The sequence below is a fragment of the Telopea speciosissima genome, chromosome 3 (assembly GCF_018873765.1).
Source record: "Telopea speciosissima isolate NSW1024214 ecotype Mountain lineage chromosome 3, Tspe_v1, whole genome shotgun sequence".
NCBI classification, from domain to species: domain Eukaryota; kingdom Viridiplantae; phylum Streptophyta; class Magnoliopsida; order Proteales; family Proteaceae; genus Telopea; species Telopea speciosissima.
Window position 1 is genome coordinate 28,724,468 of NC_057918.1, and position 22,464 is coordinate 28,746,931.

At 39.8% G+C, this 22,464-nt stretch overlaps 1 protein-coding gene across 2 annotated transcripts in view; it reads right to left on the minus strand.

The window, feature by feature from the left end:
• The window catches only part of LOC122654471 (GBF-interacting protein 1-like), a 31,308-nt gene extending 15,628 nt beyond the window's left edge, over window positions 1–15,680 (minus strand). For both annotated transcript variants that reach the window (XM_043848571.1, XM_043848570.1), the window contains exons 1-3: window positions 15,234–15,680; window positions 13,751–13,794; window positions 8,465–8,591 (exon numbers count right to left, since the gene is read on the minus strand). In XM_043848571.1, coding sequence (XP_043704506.1) covers window positions 8,465–8,591; window positions 13,751–13,794; window positions 15,234–15,408 — 346 coding nt within the window. In that variant the 5' untranslated portion in view covers window positions 15,409–15,680. The remainder of the gene's footprint in view (window positions 1–8,464; window positions 8,592–13,750; window positions 13,795–15,233) is intronic.
• Window positions 15,681–22,464: the final 6,784 nt, after the last annotated feature.

The window sequence follows — 22,464 nt, forward strand, 5'->3', positions numbered from 1 at the left end:
TCCTTTGACAACCATAGAGAAGGATACATAGGAAAATATGACCTTGAGCATAAACAAGTGATCTCTTATCTGCTTGAAGAGAGTATCTCTCTCCAATCGGAACCAAATATGCCACATAATGTGTCCACAATGACTCCAAACTGCACCATGAACACCTGGCTGGCCTGGGTTAGCCTTATATCCATCAAATTTCAATTGTAGGAGGGCCCAGCACCCATGCAACCACAAAGTAATGCAGAAGCATCAAACTTACAGTTCAAAGATATGCAGGTCAGAGATTGTGATCATCTTATTGGCCCTATAGGTACAGGCCATTAGGTCCCATATGTCTGGTGACTCTGCCAACATTCCATCTTCATTTGTTTAGTATTTTAAAAAATCCTATCTATAGAAATAGGATCTCAAATGAGATTTGGAACGAGGCTACGAGTCTTGGCCATTGGCTTTTCATAGCAAATGTAATCAAATTCTATTTACTTTATGTAGCGAATATGCTTTTACAGATTGAGAAAGTTCTCCCATGTCTTGATGATTCAAACATAGATGTTTTCCTGCTCTCTTCTCTGATCAAGTATGCTAATTCTGTAAATACTAATCAAGCACACATCTAATCCAATTGATCAGACACCTTTGCATTCATTAGTTTATTTGTTCTCTCTTCCCTTTCATATTAAAAAATTCAGCAAAATGATAACTAATGCAGTGCAAACTTTGACCCGATGCCAGTTGGAAATAAGCTTGCAACAGGATCACAGATATAGGGATAGAACCAAATTGAAAGAAACCAAATAACTCGATAAAACAGAAACTGATATACAACTGTGGGAAATAAGAAAAATAAATGAAACGATAGAAAAAAGGATATGATCAGGAATCACCACCAATACCCAACCTTGGAATCACCAAGGCCCTACCGAATCACGATAGCAGGAAGCTCTGAATCACCACAGAACCAAAGGGCTGAAGCTAAATTTTTCATTATACAAATTACTGCATTACATAGCATACAGCTATACAAACCACTAATTTATAGACTAGCTAACCCCTCAAATTTTTATTTTTAACAAAACTTGCAAATTATAAAGTTTCTTGAATTCCTAAACTTAAGAACCAAGGAATCTGAAAATAGAAATATTCTAGAGATTATAGAGATTCGAAAACCAGATGCAACAGTTCTGTAACAAAAACAGAGACAGTCCAAATTAGTAACTCAATATGGAACCCTTCCCCGCCCCCCCCAAAATCTAACCTAAATCCCCCCCCCCAAAATCTAACCTAAATCTTCTAGAAAACTAAAAATTAGAAACTACCATCCAATCCCGTATAAGACTCAAATCCCCCATACTAGGGTTTATAGAATTGGCCCTTTATGATAGAAAACCCAAAAAGTAGTCAGTCCATGACCCATATAACCCATTGAGCACTCAAAATTAAGCTTATTGGTCCATTCTTCGTGCCAACCAATGGACCTGATCTGCCTGGTGGATTTCTGCTGCATCAATAACTGCATTTTTTTCCTGTTCTATCTTTGGTCTCCTTTTTAAGTTCTTCCAACTTCTAGTACTTCCATTTTATTAATTGAGCCAGGTCCCACAGGCATCCTGATTATCCTGCATCACAATGGTTTTGAGAAGGGTGTGATGAAATTATTACCTTCCACTCCCTAGTAATCTCAACTGTAGAGCTAGCCTCAAAGGGAGTGAGAGATTAGGATCATCAAGCAGCCCTTATTGTACCAATTTCAATACCCCACCTCTTCTTTGCTTCCCCTTTCTCCTCCGCCAGTTGGAAAAAAGCCCTTTCCCCGATCTGGCCCCGATGAAGGAAACCTCTTGCCTTTGAGCGCAAATGGCCTTGGCTGGACATGACATTCTCTGGGACCTCCAGCTGTGACACTATTGGGAAGCTTATTTTTGGTGCCGCTATCTATCTGGATGGAAAGGAACCTTAGGAGATGGACTTCCAAATCTTGGTCGTTTGATTTGATTTGGAAAGCCATCTTCTTCGACGTGTCTTCCAAGCTCAATTTTATTCGTCACATGCATTTTTTGGATACCCCAAGGAACAGGCACATTGTTGTCCTGGGGTCTTGATTTGTCTCTTTTGCAGTCTCCCTCCTCTGCGTAGGTCAGGTTGATAGCTCCTTGTTTCCAACCCCCCCCCCCTTTTTCCCTTCTCTCTTGTATATTCCCCCCCCCCCTTCTCCCTGCCCCCTCCTGGGGTTTGGTAATATATTTATTCACCAAAAAAAAAAATTCTATAATTTCTCTGAATCTGTAAATCCAAGCCTACAATAACTCAATAAGATGCATCTCCAACCCAACAACCAACACAACCAGGATACCAAGCTCTCCTACAAAGGCAACGATACCAAAAGGAAAAATCCCCAAGGCAACAGAAGAGAAGGATAAAGTGAGTGCCAGAACCTCAAGAACCAATGGAGAAAGGATGAAGTGGTGGCTGGCCCGCTCCCAATCATGGAGTACAACTTTCCTGCATAGGAAATCATCCTGCATCACCCACCATTTCCTCCTTGATTGAAAATTATCAAAAGAAATTTAATGACTAACCACCCATAGTTGGTGCCTTACAAGTAGGGGATCTGGAATTGTCCAAATTACCTTATGGGGAAAATATGCGAACTCTAATTTCAGTATGATCAATGTTTCTGAGTGGGAAGAATAAAAACAGTAAACAATAAGATTTTGATGAGGAAATTCTATTTTGGGATATCCACATCAAAAAAATTTAAGGTGGTGCAGAAGGGAACTAACCTGCTCTCTCTCTCTTTCTCTCTCTCTCTCTCTCTCTCTCTCTCTCTCTCTCTCTCTCTCTCTCTCTCTCTCTATCTACCCGCCTCTCAACCCTCTTTTACACCCTTTGTCCTGCTCCACTCCATGAAAAGAAGGTGCAGCACAAGAAGCGATTTTTCTTTTTGTGGTCCTAAGGATGGAACAATACCAGGTATTCAACAGACAAGAGAGTATTACCGACCATAAGGTTCATCATATGCACAAGAAGAAGAAGATAGGGCAGTCTCTCTTAAACTCGGATCTCTCACCCACAGCCTCTCATCATATTTTGGTCTCTCACTAATGGCATCTCACCATACTCTCACAGAGCAAAGCACAAAGCTATGTTTTTTTTTTCTCAATCTCATTAATCAAATTCGTGTACAAAGATGTAGCCCCTTACAAACTTATATAGAATACTCAAAAGCAGACTCAAAACACTAAAAAGGAAAGGCCTAACCCAATCCTCAACTAATAAGAAACTCTCCCTCGGTGACAGTCTCACTATCTAACACTCACCATGCCACCCTACCCCCTCCCCTCCCTGGAACCCCGCCCAACCCCCTTTGAAAATGCACCAATCTTTGAAAGACCAATCCCACTCTGCTTTTTACAGATTGCAGAAACATACACTGAAAAAGGACTACAAGTCTACAACCTCTTAACAATCAGATTAATTCTGAAGTCTATACAAGTCAAGCAACTAAGAGTAAAGTGGGGTTTTAATCTATTCAGACTGTAAAGCAATTTGTTCACGAATTCCAACAGGAACAGGACAAAAGAACAGAGATGGGTTCTTCCAAATCTCAACAAAACAGCCAAAATTAACTATTGCAAGTTCTGTTTTTAACAGAATGTAAAGTGCTTTATCCTTTTTTCTTTTTGCAAGACTCTTCTGTTGGTTTTCTTCACTCCTAAACTGTCTTTCAGAACTCTGATCTTAACGCCAGTAGAGACATGAAGGATACTTTTCTATAGCCTCAACACCACTGTCAACAATGATGGTTACCCTTTCATCTTCTGAAACTCTGGTCTTTCGGTCACAAGAGGCAGGAAGAAATGGCTCTACGCCTTCTCTGAAACTCTGGTCTTTCCATAACCTGAAGTAGGATGGATTGGCCTCACCTCTTTGCAGTCAGCAAGTGCGTATCCATTCTCTTCATCACTTTTCTTTACTTTGTTTTTTCTTCCAAAATAAAAATCATTATGCACATACCAAACCTATTTTTAATTCTACAATCTATTATGTCTAGTAGCGTTACCACACGATTTTTAGTTTTTTTTTTTATCAAAAATGGTTTTCATTAATGAATTTTGTTAAATAGGCAAAAATCAAAAATAAAAATGATACCAAAAGTCATTGTCAATGGCTCCCCTGCCGGATTCTTCCCTTCTAAAGTTGGAATCCTCCAAGGCTGCCCTCTTTCTCCTTTCCTCTTCTCCCTTGCACTAGAAGTCCTTTCTAGGAGTATCCAGTCTAAAACAGACCAACACCTTATCTCCCCTATCCCCAAGTGCAAGGGCCTTAATCTCACCCATCTTGCCTTCACTGATGATCTCATGATCTTCTCCAAGGCTTCGCCCTCCATCTCCTCCATCATGTCGTCCCTGCAACTCTTCAAGGACCTCTCGGGTCTTCGTATCAACCTTCTGAAATCCCAAATCTTCCTTTCTGGGGTCTCTGAGACTGATAAAGCCACCCTTCTCAACTTGACTGGGTTCTCTCTTGGAACCCTCCATGTGAAATATCTAGGTCTTCCCCTCATCCCAGCCAAGTTGACTAGCCATCACTGTACCCCTATGTTGTATCTTATTAAAAAGAGACTTCAGTTGGAAAAGGCAAACTCCTCTCCTACGCTGGTAGGATTGTGTTGATAAGATCTGCCCTTCAATCCTCATACATTTACTGGTGTGGATCTATGGGCTTCCAAAATCTACCACCAAAGCCATAGAATCTCTTCTCTGTGCTTTCTTATGAAAAGGGATAAAATCCTCCAAATTCCTACACCCGGTTAGCTAGGCAACTATCTGCCTTTCCAAATCCGAAGGAGACTTTGGCCTCTGTAGAATCCGGGATTACAACATTGCAGCTATTCTTAAGCTAATCTAGAAAATCTCCACTAAGCAGAACTCAATCTGGGTCAATTGGGTTTATTCCTTCCTTCTCAAAAATGATTCCATTTGCACTATTACCCTCCCTGCTGACCCTTCATGGGTCTGGCGCAGAATCCTCCTCCTTCACCCCTTAGCTCTTAATGCCACCTCCATGGTGATCGTTGATGGGACTTCAACCTCCCTCTGGCTCGATCCTTGGCATCCCTTAAGAGTCCTCTATAATCTCATAGGTGTCTGTGCAGTCTACTTGATGCAGATTTATCACCAAGCTGGGCTTCTTTTATTAGGAATAAGTCTAAGGTTAAGTTACATATATGTTGGGCCTTTAATCCCATGGGTTTCTAATGTAATAGGCCACTTTTATGGGCCTAAAATATAGATATATAGGTTGCATACGGGATTAGCCCAATACTTAGTTTATTTTTATGTTTTTTAATTGAACCGATTCAAATTGGTTGCATCCAATTGGTTCAATTTAAATGATCATGTGACTTGGTTAAGTGGTCATGTGACAACTTAAGTGGTCATGTGATGTAAGTTGGGCTGGATTAGGACTCTATAAGTCCAGCCATGTTTTAAGTCTATTTCCTTTAGTATTCTAGTTTCCTAGTCAGTTTAAGTTACCTAGTAGGTTGAGGAATGGGTTAGGCCTTTCCTTTTTAGTATAGGAGTCTAATTTTGAATCTTTTATATAAGGTTCTAAGGGGGTCAAATATTGAATACGAATTTTGATTAATGAAAAGCTTTTGTTTTGCTGCCATTGCTGCTGCCCTGCTCTGTTGAGTGTTGCTCCTTGTGAGTGTGCATCCTTGTGGTTCTATCAAGGTGGAAGGACTGGTGGAATCCGGTTGACTCCTTACGCCGTGACGGCTGGGAGGATCTTCTTCAATTCGAAGGTGGTTCTATCCTTCACATCTGTTCAAGCTGCTGCCAATGGAATCTCCAGTAAGTTTGACACCCAATTTCTTCCTCTAACCCTCTAATCCTTACTCCCAATCGATCCCCTTTATTTTTTGTTTGAATCCCATAAACCCTAACTCCATTCCTCCACTCCATTAAAACCCAAAACCTGCAACTCAATTCTGTCCAGAATTGCAAAATTTTAAAACCTTCCTAAATCCTATTATTTATATGCCATAAAAGCACCCTAGGCCTGCATATTAAAGTTATATAAGGCCCATTCCCAAATTCCCATCCTAAACCCCAGAATTAACCTAAAACCTAGTGTTGTCCATTCGAACCAGCAACCCTTTTTGCTATTGATCCTGTCATCTAGCTCCTAGTAGGTCTCCTACCTATCTAGGACTACATTACTACTCCTCTAGTATCCGTAAATCAGCCCCCCTCTCCACCATCATCTCCCTTGGCACCTGATCCCCCCTCCCCTCTTGGTCTCACTCAGATCTGAGCCTCTCTCACCCCAACCCCACCCCCACCCCCACCCCTACCCCTCTCTCTCTGACAGGGTTATCAAGCTCCCCTCCCCTAATGGGCTTTTATTTCTAGTTCAGCTTGGAACTTTGTTAGACACCAAGGTCCTTCCGTCCCTTGGCACAAATTAGTTTGGTTCAAAGCCTACATTCCCCGTCACTCCTATGTCTGGAATACCCTTAACCTTTGCCTCTCCACCCAATCATTCCTCTCTCGCCACATTCCTATCTCCCCCTTCTATGTCCTTTGTTGGAATGGTGTAGAAGACATCGATCATCTTCTCTTCTCTTGTCCCCTAGCCTCCTCTATTTGGGAAAAAAAGCCTTGGATTCCATTTGGCCCCGCAGTAGACGTCTCTTATCCTTTGCAAGGGAGTGGTTATGGCTGGATATGACTTTCTCAGGTAGCTCTATTTGTGACATCGCCGATAAGCTAGTGTCCTGGACTGCTATCTCTCATATTTGGATGGAGCGGAATCTTCGAAGATGGACCTCTAACTCCCGTTCTTTAGACATGATTTGGAAAGCCAGCTTCTTCGATGTTAGCTCTAAGCTTCATATGCTCCCCCATGGCTCTCTCTCTCTCTATGACTCCCCAAGGAACAAGCACATTGTTGCCTCCTAGGGTTTAGATATTTCTATTTTGCAGCCTTCTGGCCAATCTTCTTAGGCATGTGTCTTGAACAGCTCCCCCTCCCCCTTTTCATCCCTGCGTAATCCCCCCCCCCTCTTTTCCCTCCTCTCTGGGGCTTTTGACAATGAAATTTTTATCCACCAAAAAAAAACAATACCAAAGAGACCCTAAAATGATTAAGAAACTAAAATAATTAAAGAAATGACTCGAAACAAGACTCTAACTAAACTAGTGAAGTAAATCCCATTTTCCTACATTCTACCCATATTTTAGGCCCATTAAAGTGGCCGATTACAAAGAAAACCCATAGGATCAAAGGCCCAACACCTACATAACCCAGCCCAAGGCTTATTTCCAATAAAATAAGCCCTTTAGGTAACTTACCTGCATCACCTTTCCCCGAGGAGATATCCGAATCAAATTGGCCAACAAAGAGAAATTTCTAATTCTAGTGCTCCCAATACCTAAACCATCATCAACAGGCAATTCCACTTGATAAGATGGTCCAACAATCCCTCTGAATGGTCTTTCCTCAGTAAATGCCTTTCCACCCCATAAATAACAGGAATCTTCCCGCACAAAGGACAGCAGAATTTCATAGCAAGACCATATGAACAAGTTGACAGAGCTGATAAAAGAAACATGGACTTTTTTTATAACTGCTTTTTTAAGAATCAGAGTAATACGATGATGACAACAAATGCAACAACAACTAGCCCAAAAAAAGTGCAGAATCAATCTAAATTGCCAGTTTAAATTTGTGTTGCCAAAATTTATTATTTGTCCCCTGTAATATGTCCAGAGAACCAATGAAAGCACAAGTAACCTTTTCTTTTTATGGTGCAAAGATACTCCAGATTAAGGCTGAGCGGAATTAAACTTGGGACAAGTATGGAAAGTTTGTCTGCCAATGAATATATTACCAATAATACAATAGTAATCAATACTAAAATGGACCATTCAGATTCCAGAGTTTTTAAATAAATAATAAAGGCAATTGGAAGGTTTAAAAATAAGGAAAAAGGCAGAACAAACATTCTTTATACCATCAACATAAAGAATTTATTGAACAATAGTAGGAAACCCTTTTAGTGGAAAAAAACTAAAACCACTACATGACTTTTGAAAGGCAAAAAGAAAGGGGAAAATGAGATAGAAACATGACAATTCAAGTCCATGAGGCCTCATAGGGGGAATTTATGATGTTAACCAAAGAAGAATCTGCCGTATCAAAATCACATGCAGCAATATGCAGCATGTCAAATTTATTGTATATTGTATAAAAATAAGAATTTAATAAGGAGAAAAAAGAAGGCTGAACTGACTAACTAAAGTACTTGCATACTGTTGTCGCATTCATGACCACGTAGATGGATATCTTATATCACTAAGCAGAAACAATAAAATGACAAGATAAATCAGTAGCTGTGTCAAACTACAGAGGGGGGAAGCTAAAGCACATAATTAAATAAATTGCTAAGATTCTCAGTTACCAGGCACAGAATTCCCAGCATAACCTCCCCTACGAATATTACGATCTGAAAATGACTGAGATTTAATCCCTTGCCCAACATGATCAGTCTGTCTCCTTGGCTCTGAAGAATTTCTATAACCTGTGTTCTGAAGCCACAAGTAGATACATTTGTAAGAAAAAAATTACATTTTTTCAGGAAAACTCCAACCTAAAATAAATCAAATCCATAATGAAGTATGTGAGGAACACAATTACAAAAGGTGGCAACTGCTGGAAATACCAGGCCACCTTCACAGATTTAAACTAACTAGAAAAAATTTTATTTTTTTATATATTTGGAACAAAGAAACAACTTGGTAGTTGTGTAACTATGAGATGGCTAAATTCCTTCTTGACACCCATAAGCTTCAATAAGTTAAAGAAGTGACAAAGAACTAGGGAGGAAAGGAAACAAGACAGACGGGGTGGGGAAGGAAAAAGAAAGAGAAATTGAAGAATATCTTATTGAGAAGATGAGTCATATAGATATCGACACATAAATGAATGACAACATACTTTCATAGACTTGTTAATAGGAACTCTAACACAAGCATATAATTACTAAACCATCACTAGCATTTCCCAGCAAGACAAGCAGAATGAACCTCCAGTATTCATGGCCAACAAACTAATTGATACATAGTGAAAACAAGTAAACTACCAGGCAGGAATGATAACTAAATATATGTCTATCTCTTCTCTAAACCCATTCTCCACTACGCTGAAAATGAAGACTACAGCTGACAAGAGGATAAAAATGATAACTCAGATTGAAAAAGACCATAATTCAGATTGAAAAAGACCAATCCTAAGTTGCTTACCTAATTCGTCCTTGACTCCTCGCATGCATAGATGTGCACAAAAGAGAGTGAGAAGAAGAAGAAGACAATGATGAGGGCACAGCAGCAATTATTCTTTAATATGGAATTATTTTTCCGTTATACATAAGTCAATAATTGGCTGACTAAAGGTGAAGACAACTTATTAAACCTTATATGTGAAACAGAGCCCCAAAGAATTTCATTATTAATTTATATCATCAGCCTTAAGCCCTTATCTCTTTGCGCTTATCATGGATGATTTGATCAAAGACAAGATGTGGTTCCTTGGTGTATGCTTTTTGCGGATGATATTGTCTTGGGGGATGAGACAAAAGCTGGGATTAACGCCAAGTTGGAGTTATGGAGATCAACCTTGTAATCAAAAGATCCTAACTCCTAAGATAAGTAGAACAAAGACAGAATATAAGGTGTGTAACTTTAGTAACACTAGGACAGTTAATGAGGTTGTGAATATTGATGAGAAGAAGATCCCACAAAGTGATTATTTTAGGTATCTAGGCTCATTCATGACTAAAGAAGGCGATATAGATGATGAAGTTGCTCAGAGAATTAAAATAGGATCGATGAAGTGGAAAGGTGTGTCAGGAGTGCTATGTGATCGGCGTATCCCGTTAAATATTAAAGGAAAATTCTATAGGACTGTCATTCGACTAGCTATGATGTATGGTGCGGAATGTTGGGCAGTTAAGAAACGTCATATAGATAAACTAAGTATAGCGGAGATGAAGATGTTGAGATGGATGTGTGGCAAAACTATGAGGGATAAAATGCGGAATGAACATATTAGAGCTGACTTGAGAGTAGCTCAGATACATTATAAGCTTAGAGAAAGTCGTTTGAGGTGGCATGGCCATGTTCAACGGAGACCTTGGGATGCCCTAGTCCGGAGGAGTGATTTGATTGAAATGGAAGGCACCAAAAGAGCTAGGGGAGACCTAAATAACCCTAGGAGAAGTCGTGAGGAAAGGCATACATAGCTTAGGCATCATATCAAGTATGACTTCGAATAAAGCTGATTGGAGAACAATGATCCATGTAGCCGACCCCATTTAGTTGGGATAAGGCTAAGTTGTTGTTGTTGTTGTTGTAAGGACATGCAAATTAAACTTTACCAAGAGTTAGAAACATCAATTAGCTATGCCATGTTCAGAAGTACCAAAGATGGTCATAAGATTTTAATGCTTGCATAGGTAGTACGACTCAACTCAGGAAGAACATTAGCTCCAAGCTTCATCAATGGGTAAGTGAAGAGAATTCAAAAGTTTCTATTTAATTACTTGCTTAATATTTAACCAGTATAAGGTTCGACAATGGTACAGTAATGGCCATTAGCTTCAATCATTCAATTGGCTGAAAAAGGTTTTGAAACAAAACAAAAAAAAGCTTCTTTCCTTTTCCTTTTTAAAGTGTAGTTTTTCAAATTAGTATTCTAGAAGGACATTAGCCTAAGTTCAAAAGTATTTGTCTACTACTTCACTAATCATTACCTGCATAAAGGTTTGTAAAGATTGTTGGCACTGATTGAGTCCATATTCATTTGAGTTATACTTGTTCATCCATTTGGAAGAAAAAACACTATTTCATACTGACTACAATAAAATTGTTCAAAATGTCCAACAGTCCAACCAATTAGTTAGACAGAATTAGAACATGTTGAGGAAATTTAAAGAATTCAACTAGTAATATTTACAATAGAAGCACTTATTATTTTTGCCAACAATTAAGGAGTAGCCAGTAGCAGAAAAGCCATTTTGCGATGGCAAAACGGCCTGTTTTATATCCTCCATGTGGCAGTCCACCTGGCAGCCAAATATGGTGTACAGGTAGACCCCACAGTCCCTCATCTGCCTACAAAATTTCATCCCAATTCAAATCATGTACAGGGAGAAAACTAAAGTCAAAGGTTAGACCCAAAATTATGAACCACTGAATCCAGAAGAACAATCCAGTAGAAGTTGATCATAAGATTGGGTTGACCACTAAATTTTACCTATACCTAATCCAAGGTGTACCCTTCTTATCCATACAATTGAAAACTATCATGTGGCTAAAACGTTGGGGTGTAAGCAATGTCACCTTCCGATGTGAGCAACGCACATAAATGTATGTGCAGGAACAATGAGCACGAAAAACAAAACAAACACATACACAAGAGGCAAGTGATTTATGTGGTTCGGCAAATTCGCCTGTCCACAGAAAGAGTCCAAACTTCCAGTAGGATCAAGAGAAGAATACAATCCTTGAGATATAATTCACCCAAGCCGCTTTGTACATCTTTTTCTCATCCCCCTTCCTCACATTTGGCTTCTAACTACTTGGATTCTAACTTAGTCCTTGTACACATGTTGTATCCACATTGTACCCCTTGGATCCTCACTACTCATAATGGTAGACAATTCTCTCCTTCTATAGGACCCCTCTTCCCCCCTCTTCCTCTCTTGGAGACGACTACAACTCCTGAAAGACTCCACCTTCTTGAAGATTTCACCTCCTTGGAAGATTCCACCTCTTCTACTCTTGGAAGACTCCACTCTTTTGAGACTTCACCTCTTGGAGACTCCACCTCCTTGAAGATTTCATCTCGTTGGAAGCCTCCTCTCATTTGGAAGACTCCATTACCTTGGGAAACTACACCCTCTTCCACTTTCTTCGAAATCTCTTTCACTTGCCATTAAAAGACCCCAATGGCCAATCCAACTAGACCATTGGCCCAAACCCATCAACCAGTCTAGATAAAAGAGACCAAACCAACAATCTCCACCTTGGGTGTTATCGTAGCCACCTTGAAGACTTGCAGAAAAACCATTTTGACAACATTCTTCACCTTACGTCGTTAATCCCTCAAATGAACGATTACCCCTGGTCGTGCTTGAACCCAACACAATTAGTCCCTCAAAAGAACTCGACTCCATTCTTCACCCTACAAGTGCTGGTCCCACGAATGATCAATAATCCATTCTTCACCTTGTGCTCCATAGTGTTAGTCCCTCCAATGAATAGCACTCATCGTTTCGGCCCAATTCTTCACCATGCACTTTATTAGTGCTAGTCCTTCAAATGGCCAACAATTACCATTTCAGCCCATTCTTCACTCAGAGGTGGCATCCACGCCATTATCAAAATGTGACCTCTAAGGCCACAATAACTCACCATTGAGGCCCTCACTACCCATAAACCATATTATAGGAGCGCCCACCGCACCTTTCCTATCCGATTGCATGTTGCCTTTACCTTGGCAATTTATGGTAACTCCCTCCTTTTTTATAAAAAATCTCCTCCAACAGTCTCAAAAAACACTGTTCTCACCATCGTCCCGAACAGTCAACCCTAATCTTTGTTATCAACCATTAGCTCTAAAACCACTTGTTTGGGGGGGGGGGGGGAGCAACGTTCTGCTTCCAATGTGAGCAACGCATGAAAATATGTACCACACACAAAACTATAAGTGCCCACAAAATTGTGTACGACCACAAAACGTATGTACATAAACAACAAGCATAGGAAATAAAACAAGCACATACACAAGAGACGAGATTTATGTGGTTTGGCAATATTGCCTTCGTCCCACAAAGTGAATCCAAACTTCTAGTAGGATCAAGAGAAGAATACGGCCCCTATGTATCCTTCTCTCATCCCCCTTCCTCACATTTTGGCTGTCACTACTTGGAATCTCACTTAGTGCCTATACACACGTTGTACCCACATTGTACCCCTTGGACTCTCATTACCAATCATAGTAGACACCTTTCTCCTTTTATAGGACCCCTCTTCCACCCTACCATCCTATGTGAGTAGGACTAGGAACAGGACAGGTGTCTGAGGTCTGACACAAGTTCTGCCCTAGCCTGAACCCAATCCAATCTATGGATTCAATAAAGCAGAATGAGGCAGGTGACATAGAAAAAACTAAGAACAAGTCAATTAATATAGGTCATAAACAATCAAAGTTAAAGAGAATTATACTGTTTTGTTCTTGTATAAATCCTTTTGCAATGGTTTTTACATTCCTCTACTTATTGCAAGGTCTTCCCACTCTATCAATCAACTTAGGATAAAAGATTATAAAACCAACACCCAAGTAAAAATCAATCTATTTTTGCAACCTTAACCTATGGCCGAAGCCGCCACAGGCCTAACACGAAAACCAAGCAACCAGAAACCCAATAGGCTAAACCAAGCCCACCCCTCAAGCAGTCATCCATCGATCCCACTCAACTGTGATCCCCATAAGTGAAACAAAACTACCATTTGATCTTGCTTGCAAGCAAGCAAGAAAAAGCAATAGACAGCATAAAATGACAGTGAAAGCAAGGCAAGAAGCACAGAAATAGATAACTATGATAAACATGTTCATTACTAAAATTGAACATTGGTACTTCAACATAGACTACTCATTCAAGAAAATTACAGTGCTTCATTCATACCTCTTTCTTCTTGTCTCTTTTCCTCTTCACCTCGTGAAATGGATCTGACCACAGTAAGAACACATAAGGTGTTATGCAAGCTTGGAAGAAGGAAAGTGATATAACACTTGCAAATGTTTACAAAATTGCATAGGTAGTACAACAAAACCATATAATAGGGAAAGAATTCTAATTGCATAAAGAGCATCAACCAACAAAATTGAAGGGCAATATAATGTTGAACAGATAATAACACTCTTTCTGGAAAAAGACAAAACATTAAAAAGCATTAGATGGATTTATTAAATCAAGAGGGTGCTATTGTTTGGGACACTAGTTAAAATGGATACAAAAAAGAAAATCAATTAGATCGTGGAGGAGAGAGAAAGACCACCGAAAAGTCTTAACTCTTAATAACGAATCAAAAATTCAGACTGAGATTTGAACTTGCCATTGCATAAAATAAAAATTGAGGAGAAGCCCAGTAGGAGCAGCAATCCAAAATACTCTTCCAGACAAGTAAAGAAAAGTTACTCTTTACTGTCTGTGAGTTTGATGGTGTGGGGCATCAAAATATGGAGAGGTTCATATTCTCAAATGAACCATCTAATCCAGTGAAGCCTGGACTTGTAAAATAGATGGGGTAGACTTCCCCGTTACCAATGAATGCACAACATATTAAAGTATAAGAGATGAAGTACCAGACAAGGGAGCTACATAACATAGCTATGAGATACATGTACAAGTTATTCACTGAAGTGCCCTTATTTGCAATCTGATTAGCCCCAGAAGCTGAAATGAAGGCTATAGTAATAACCGAATTTTATAAGTACATCCACTAAAGGCATCCAGCATACATTCTCCACAAGCAATAGCTGATAGCTCCAGATAAATATAATATAGACATTCCTAAGTGACAGCTCTAATATAAAATGGCAGCCTATACCAATTTCTCATACTTCTATAATGAAATCCCAATTCAAACGTTTCCGTAATCAAAATTAACACACACATAGTGTACTCATCAAACACTTAAATACTAGCGTACCAAAAGAAAAGGGAAAAAAAAACTCAAATGTGTCTAAATTTGGGCTTATGTAAAACATGACCACCACACTATTAAGCATTTAACAATAAAGTTCGGTAAAAATTGTCTCATATTCCAGCTCAACAGACTATTTACCATTCAAGGACCTTGGAGAAAAAAAACCTGTAGCATTGCCACAGTGCATTAAACGCAAGCACGGAAACTTATGTTCTGGTCAAATCGAACCACCACACTTCAGCGTCAAGCAGATAAAGAAACACAAAGAAAATCACTCGAAAATGATTTTTTTTTTTTTTTTTAAGTCTAATTTCCCATGCAGTTCCCTTGGTTTAACTCACACAGTGTCATACCAAGTACAAACAACCCTTCGACAAAAACATTACGCCTAACAAAAAAAAAAAAAAAGTGAGAACAATAATGCCGGGAGAAACGAAATAAAATTCTGTAGAAAATGACCTTGATTCAACAATTTTTGTGCGGTCTCGTTGGGATCCATGTTGGTTTCCTTGAGCATCACATAGATATCGGCGTCGGAGTGATTCCCGACGATTTCCTTAATTGATTCAATGGTTCTCCGGACGCGAGCAGAAAGGATTTGAGTTCCACCGTCGAACCGCGAACCGGAGACCATCTCCGTGAGGAGAAGAGAAAACGGATGAAGAACCAGAGAGAGAGACGAGGCGGCCAAGGGAGAGAGTAAAATCAAACCCTCGAACAGCTAGGAATGGGGAATGAAGAAGATAAGAAGACGCGGCGAAACGATCTTTCAAGTCTCCAGTCGAAGCAAGAAACCCTTGGGTGTGCTTAACATCCCTCCAAAAAACCCGCGAACACGGCCGAAGAAGGGAGAGTAAGATAGAGAGGGAAAGGGGAAGGCAGTTCGAGGACCAAGGGTTTTGAAATCGTTTTACCCAGGAGACTAATATGAGCTTAGAAAAAATCTAGCTACTTTATCATTTTTTATGCAGTGAAATTATGAAAATACCCTTGCCTTTGAAGTTTAATATTCATCCACCTCCTCTTACGATTTTAACTTTTATCTTTCGCACGGAGTTATCGACGGTGGACCGGTGGAGTACTTAAACCGAAACCTCCTGACGGGCAGCGGGATATACCCTACTAGCCCGCCCCCAATTGACGGGCTTTATCCTTTTGCAAAAATCGGAATTCGAAATTGACACGAATCAAATCAGTTGGATCCGAATTTTTGGTTTCCACTGATTCTTGATTCAAAAAGAAAACAGTATGGAATCGGTCAGATCTAAAATCGGCTGATCCATCCGATTCACACTTCTACCACCTTTTTCTTTCTTTGTTTCTTTGGATAGATTACCATAATAGCTAACATTGGGTTTTGGTTTACAAAATTAACCACCCAATGTTTATGTAAACGGAACTAGCTGTCAAAATGAGATTGGGTATTACAAAAATACTCAAAACAGTACCCCTCCCTCACTCACATATTTTTTGACATTCTTGTCCCTTTTCTCTTCCTCCCCTCGATCACCCCATGATCGTTGATTTCATCCCTTCCCTTCCCTTCCCTTCCATGTGAGCTCATTTAACACCTACAACCGCTCTCTTCAAACTCCATTTCCATCTCACCATTTTCTTCTTTGATTCCCTCCCATCCTCTCTACAATGAGAAGCAAACCAGAATAGGGGTTGGTGGTGGGTTAATAGCTTAAGATGGGCTGAGTTGTGAGCAAGGGTGCGAGTGGGATGAGGGCGCATGGAATGGGTGTTAAAGTGATAGGATAATGGTGGATGGAGTATGAGTCGATGAGTGAAACGGTGAGTGCATTATGGGTGAGGAGTATATTACAAATCAATTGTCGGATCAAGCGCTTGTCAATCCCCCAAAAGACGTCTCGTGAGGGAATCGCTCCGCTCCCGAGCCGAGATCTGGGCGGGCTTTGGATTCCCCAACAATCTCCCCCCAAACGGACGTTCAGGGACCACTCGCAAGTACAGTCTGCTCCGCAGTATGTCACGCGCGGAGAGACTTGAACTCACAATCACCTGCTCTAATACCAATTGTCGGATCAAGCGCTTGCCAATCCCCCAAAAGACGTCTTGTGAGAGAATGTGCAACTTTATTTCCTTATTGGACAGCAGCCACCGTGTATCGCTCCGCGTCCGAGCAGGGGTCTATGCGGGCGTTGGATTCCCTAATAATTAGCTCTGATACCACTTGATAATCCCAGGACTAACCCACTGCTCAAAGCTTGCCTGATGTTATACACGATCTCCAATGTTCAAAGCAGCATCTTCGATTGTTCAAGCAAGGTTTTTTTTCATTTTTGAAGTTTTTGTAATCTTTCTATTGTTCTTCACATTTCAAGTGTATTCTTCTTGAAAAAATATGCACATTCAAAAAAAACGGCGACTGATTTGGACTTCGAATGAGAGAGATATTGTCTTCCAAAGTTGAAAGATACAAAAATGGCAAGTGGAGGACGAATTTGTAATATCCAAAAATATTCATGACAATTGGCAAGGCACGACTTGGGTTTCAAGATTTGCCGAGAAATTACTTTCCAAAAATTGTGACAGTTGTACAGCACTTACCCAAAACAAAATTCAAACTTCAACAATCGTACTACTCTCTTAAGAAACAATGTTATGGTGTATCGCATAGCACCGTGCACCATCAAGGGCAAGCCAATCAGAGAGCTCGTGATGAACAACATCCAATGGCCACAGTGATTTTGTAATTTTATAAAACAATGGAACACCTCTATTGACAGTAGCACATAAAAAAAAAGGTCCAAAAAATTGGCTAAGTATAAAACTTTTGCCTATTCCAGATTTGCATTGTTTTTGCGCATCAATGGTCCGACACTGAAATGATATGAGACAGTTGCATTGGAACCATGACTCAACGAACTTCATTTTTCATGAAGACCACTTCATCCAAAAAGGCCATTAAATCTTCCAAAAATGACCTTAAAGTCACTGCCATTGCACGAACCTATAAAATCACAACTTTAACAATATGAAACCTTCACCTGCTGCTTCGCCCCTTTGCCAAACACTATATAAGGACTTAATAAGCTGTTAAATGGTGTTCTTCAAGTGCGGGTACCCCTGTAATCCTACCAAATGATCAAAATACCCTTATAGCCATGTAGGTGACTATTTTACCATTTCAGCTCTTCCAGCTCGTCAAATACCACTGCCGCATCACCAATATGGATAATAAGGTTGCCAACAATGACAACACCACTCCAGCAAACCTCAGTAGACCCAGTTGACCAACAATATCCCCTTTTGGAATTGTTGGCAACCCTTTACACGCACACACCAACTTCTCCCCCTTTAACAACAAGTACAAAGGGTCATTGAAGCTCCCCCTGTACACATGCCTCCTACTGAGCAACTGGAGTGACAACTCCAAGTTTATTTCGGAGCCATTCAAAACTCTCCTTAGGAAGTGGTTTTGTGAAAATATCGGTAACCTATTCTGATGCAGAGACAGAATCCAATCTCACCTCATTAGTTGTGACTTTCTCCTTCAATAAGTGATATCGGATATCGATGTGCTTTGTCCTCGCGTGCTGTACTGGATTCTTTGAAATATTTATTGCTCTCATATTATCACACATGATAGGAATCGGTTCAGAACTGTCAATGCCATAATCTGCAACTTGCCTCTTCATCCAAATGACTTGAGTGCAATAAGCTGCCGCTGCAATATACTCTGTCTCTGCCGTAGACAATGAAACAGACTCTTGCTTTTTACTGTGCCATGCAACAAGGCTTTTGCCAAGGTAGAATGCACCGCCACTAGTGCTCTTCCTATCATCCAGACTACCTGCCCAATCCGCATCTGAAAATGCTGTGAAAGTGAATCTAGAGGTCTTGGAATACCATAAATCATACTCAACTATACCCCAAAGATATCTAAAAATTCGTTTAACTGCCAATAGATGTTTCTCCTTTAGGCTGGCTTGAAATCTAACTACCAGACAACCTGCTTGCATAATATTAGGCCTTGACGCTGTCAAATACAACAAACTGCCAATCATAGATCTGTACATTGTCTGATCAACTAAGGGGGAATCATCATCTGTACTCAGTTTGCATCCCACAACCATGGGCGTACCCATTGGTTTACTGTCCTCCATCTGGAATTTCTTCAACATCTCTTTGGTATACTTCATCTGGCATATGAAAATGCCATTCTGCCATTGGCTCACCTGCAATCCCAAAAAGTATGAGAGTTCTCCGAGCATGGACATCTCGAACTCTTTCTTCATGCACTCTGCAAACTGTTTACACACTTCATCATTGTGCCCTCAAAAAATGATGTCATCTATGTATACTACCACAATCAATTGACTGTTGCTTTCTGTCATCAAATACAGGTTGCTATCAACCATAACCTTTCGCAGTCCCAAATGATGCAAATAAGTATCAAGTCTGGAGTACCAAGCTCTTGGAGCTTGCTTCAATCCATAAAGAGCTTTCCTTAGTCTACAAACCATATTTGGATCCTCCCCAAGCTGAAAACCATCTAGTTGCTCTGTATACACTTCCTCTTCAAGATTACCATTCAAGAAAGCTGATTTCACGTCCATCGGATATACCTTGAAGCCCTTGTATGCCGCCAAAGCCAGGAACATCCGAATGAATTCCATCCTTGCTACTGGTGCAAAAGTCTCATCAAAATCTATTCCTTCAACCTGAGTGTAACCCTTGCACACAAGTCTGGCTTTGTTTCTCATCACCTGGCCATCTTCATTTAACTTGTTCCTGAAGACCCACTTGGTGCCAATAATGTTCTTGTCTACTGGTCTGGGAACTAACTCCCATGTGTTGTTCTTCTCAATCTGATCCAACTCTTTGTTCATGGCGTTAACCCAATGTTCATCTTTGCTTGCTTCATAAACGGACTTGGGTTCCACCTAAGACAATAGAGAATATGTAATGGCCTTCATCTTTCTTGTCTGCATACCCACTTTAGGATCTCCGATGACTTGATTTGGGGAATGCATTTTTTGCCACTTTTCAAAACTGGGTCTTCATTCTTTCTCTGTCACTGTGTCAATTTCATGAGCATTTGTGTCTGCATCCTCATGCTTTTGAACTTTCACAACTTCATCATTTACAGTCGCATCATCATCAACCTCTTCAAAAGTTTGTTCTTCTAAAACTACTGGTTTATAGTGGGGTAATGTTTCATCAATCTTCACATCTGAACTCTCCACAACTTTTCTCAATCTCTTATTAAAGCATTTGTAAGCCTTGCTCTTTGAGGAATACCCTAAGAAAATCCCTTCATCTGCTCTACCGTCAAATTTTCCAAGGTTGTCTTCCTTTCTTTTGATGAAGCAACGACTACCAAACACCCTAAAGTGTTTCACTGTGGCTCTTCTATTAAACCATAATTCATATGGAGTCTTGGATTCTTGTGGTCTCAACAAGCACCTGTTACTAATGTAGACACCTGTACAGATGGCTTCTCTCCAAAAATATTTTGCAATATTATTATCTGTAAGCATTGCCCTAGCCATTCCTTGAACTATCCTATTCTTCCTTTCAACTACCCCATTTTGTTGAGGGATTCTTGCTGTCGAATGCTGAATTCGTATGCCATGTTCATTACAAAATTCTGTGAAAGCACTCCATGTGAACTCTTTTCCTTGGTCAGATCTGATGCACTTGATTGTTTTGCCAGTCTCATTCTCAACCCTTTTTCTTGAACAGCTTGAGGCAGTGTAAGGCTTCAATTTTGTCTTTGAGAAAAAAGACCCATGTCATCCTTGAGTACTCATCAATAAGTAACATAAAATATCTCTCTCCTCCAATTGCTTGAGTCTTCGTTGGTCCACACAAATCTGTGTGAATTAAGTCTAAAGGCTTATTAGCATAGTGTTCCTTTGACTTGTATATAGCCCTTGTTTGCATACCCTTCTAACATGGTCCACAAACATGATTTGTGAGGTTCTTAATTTTTTGAAGATCCCTAACACAATTGTTCTTGCTCACCTTGGCTAAGTTCTTAAAATTTACATGCCCAAGTCTTCTGTGCCAAAGTGTGGTTTCATTCTCCTGACTAATCATGCAACTGTCATCATTGTTCTCTGTAAGAACATACAAATTTTCATCTGTCTTGGAACCATGAGCCACTTTCTTTCCATTTTTCGTCTTCCTTATCTCAAAACCTTCATTCATAAATAAGACCTCATTTATTTGGTAACATATCTGACTCTCACTCAGAAGGTTATGTTTCAACCCGCTCACATACAACACCCTATTAGATTTTATTCTTCCATGATCTAAGTTGACTGTGCCCTTGCCTTCAATCTTGGCCCCATCATTGTTCCCAAATCTAACTGAGCCACTTTCAACTTTATCAAGATTTAACACCCACTGTCAAGAATCCATGGAGAAGATCTTCTTTGAGCCTTAAAAGCCGTCTGAACAATCAATGATGTGTTGCTTTCTCCTGTCTTCTTCTTCTCAACCCAAACCGCTTTTTCAAATACAGTGATGGATTTTCTGGCTTCCTTCTTTGTGAACACCTTCTTGTTCTTTGTGTGATATTTATTCTCCTTCTTCATAGACTGCCTTTGAGAGGGAAGTAAGGTCTTGCAGTTTCTTGCAATGTGACCAAGCTTGTAACAACTAAAACATTCCACATTCTGATCAACCAATGGTGCAAACCTGTTCTTCATTTTGACAACCGCAGGCTTGGTATTCCTTCTACATTCTATTACTCTATGTCCATACATGTTGCAGCCATAACAATACCCATTGAACCTTTGAGTCTGCCAAATATTCTTCATGTAGTCTTTGGATCTCTAATAGTATACTGTAGTAAACCCATCCTCATCAACCTTCTTGCTAGTAGAATTCATAGGTCTTGAACCTCTTCTCTTCTCACTAACAAACCTGACTGGATTATGTTCAGTGCCATTCCCATTTATCTTCACTCTCGTTGAAGAACTCCCATTCTCATAGCCATGACCAGATTTATCATTAATAGGTCTTTGTCTACTAAGGAGATCATCTAACATGCTAGCTCCATTTGATGCATGATCGTGTTCTTCTTCAGTTTCTTGAACACAAACCTTCTTGCCCTTGTCATTCACAGTTGTAACTATTGGAGATGTATTTGCAACTGTAAGGTATTCCTTATTATTCAAATTTTCAAGTTCCACATTTAGTTTTACTAGTTCTTCTTCAAGCTTGGCACATTCATCAACTTTCATAGATAAGTTAATGCTAATATCTTCAGTCATCTTCTGTGTTTCTTCAATGGTGAGCTTTAGTTGACTGATTTTTTCTCCTTCTTCTACAAGCTGTTTCTCCAACATCTTGCTTCTCTTTCTTTCTATCTTGAGCTCATTTAAGGTAGTATAAAAAATAGTTTCCAGATCTTTAGCTTCTGATTCTTCGTCCTTATCAGATTTTTCTTCCTCTTCTTAATGGTCATTGCTTGCTAAGACCATGAACATTAGTTCATCATTAGAGTCCTCAACTTTTGTTAATTCTTCTGAAGATGTGTCATCTTCTTTTATCATCAAACTTTTTTTCGTGAAGGTGTCATTCTTCTTTGAAATGAACCTTTTCTTTTTAAAGTTGTTCTTGGAGGCTTGACTATCTTCATCATCTGACTCAATTGTTTTGCCCCTTCTTTGGACACTTAGAGGCAAAATGTCATATACCTCCACAATTA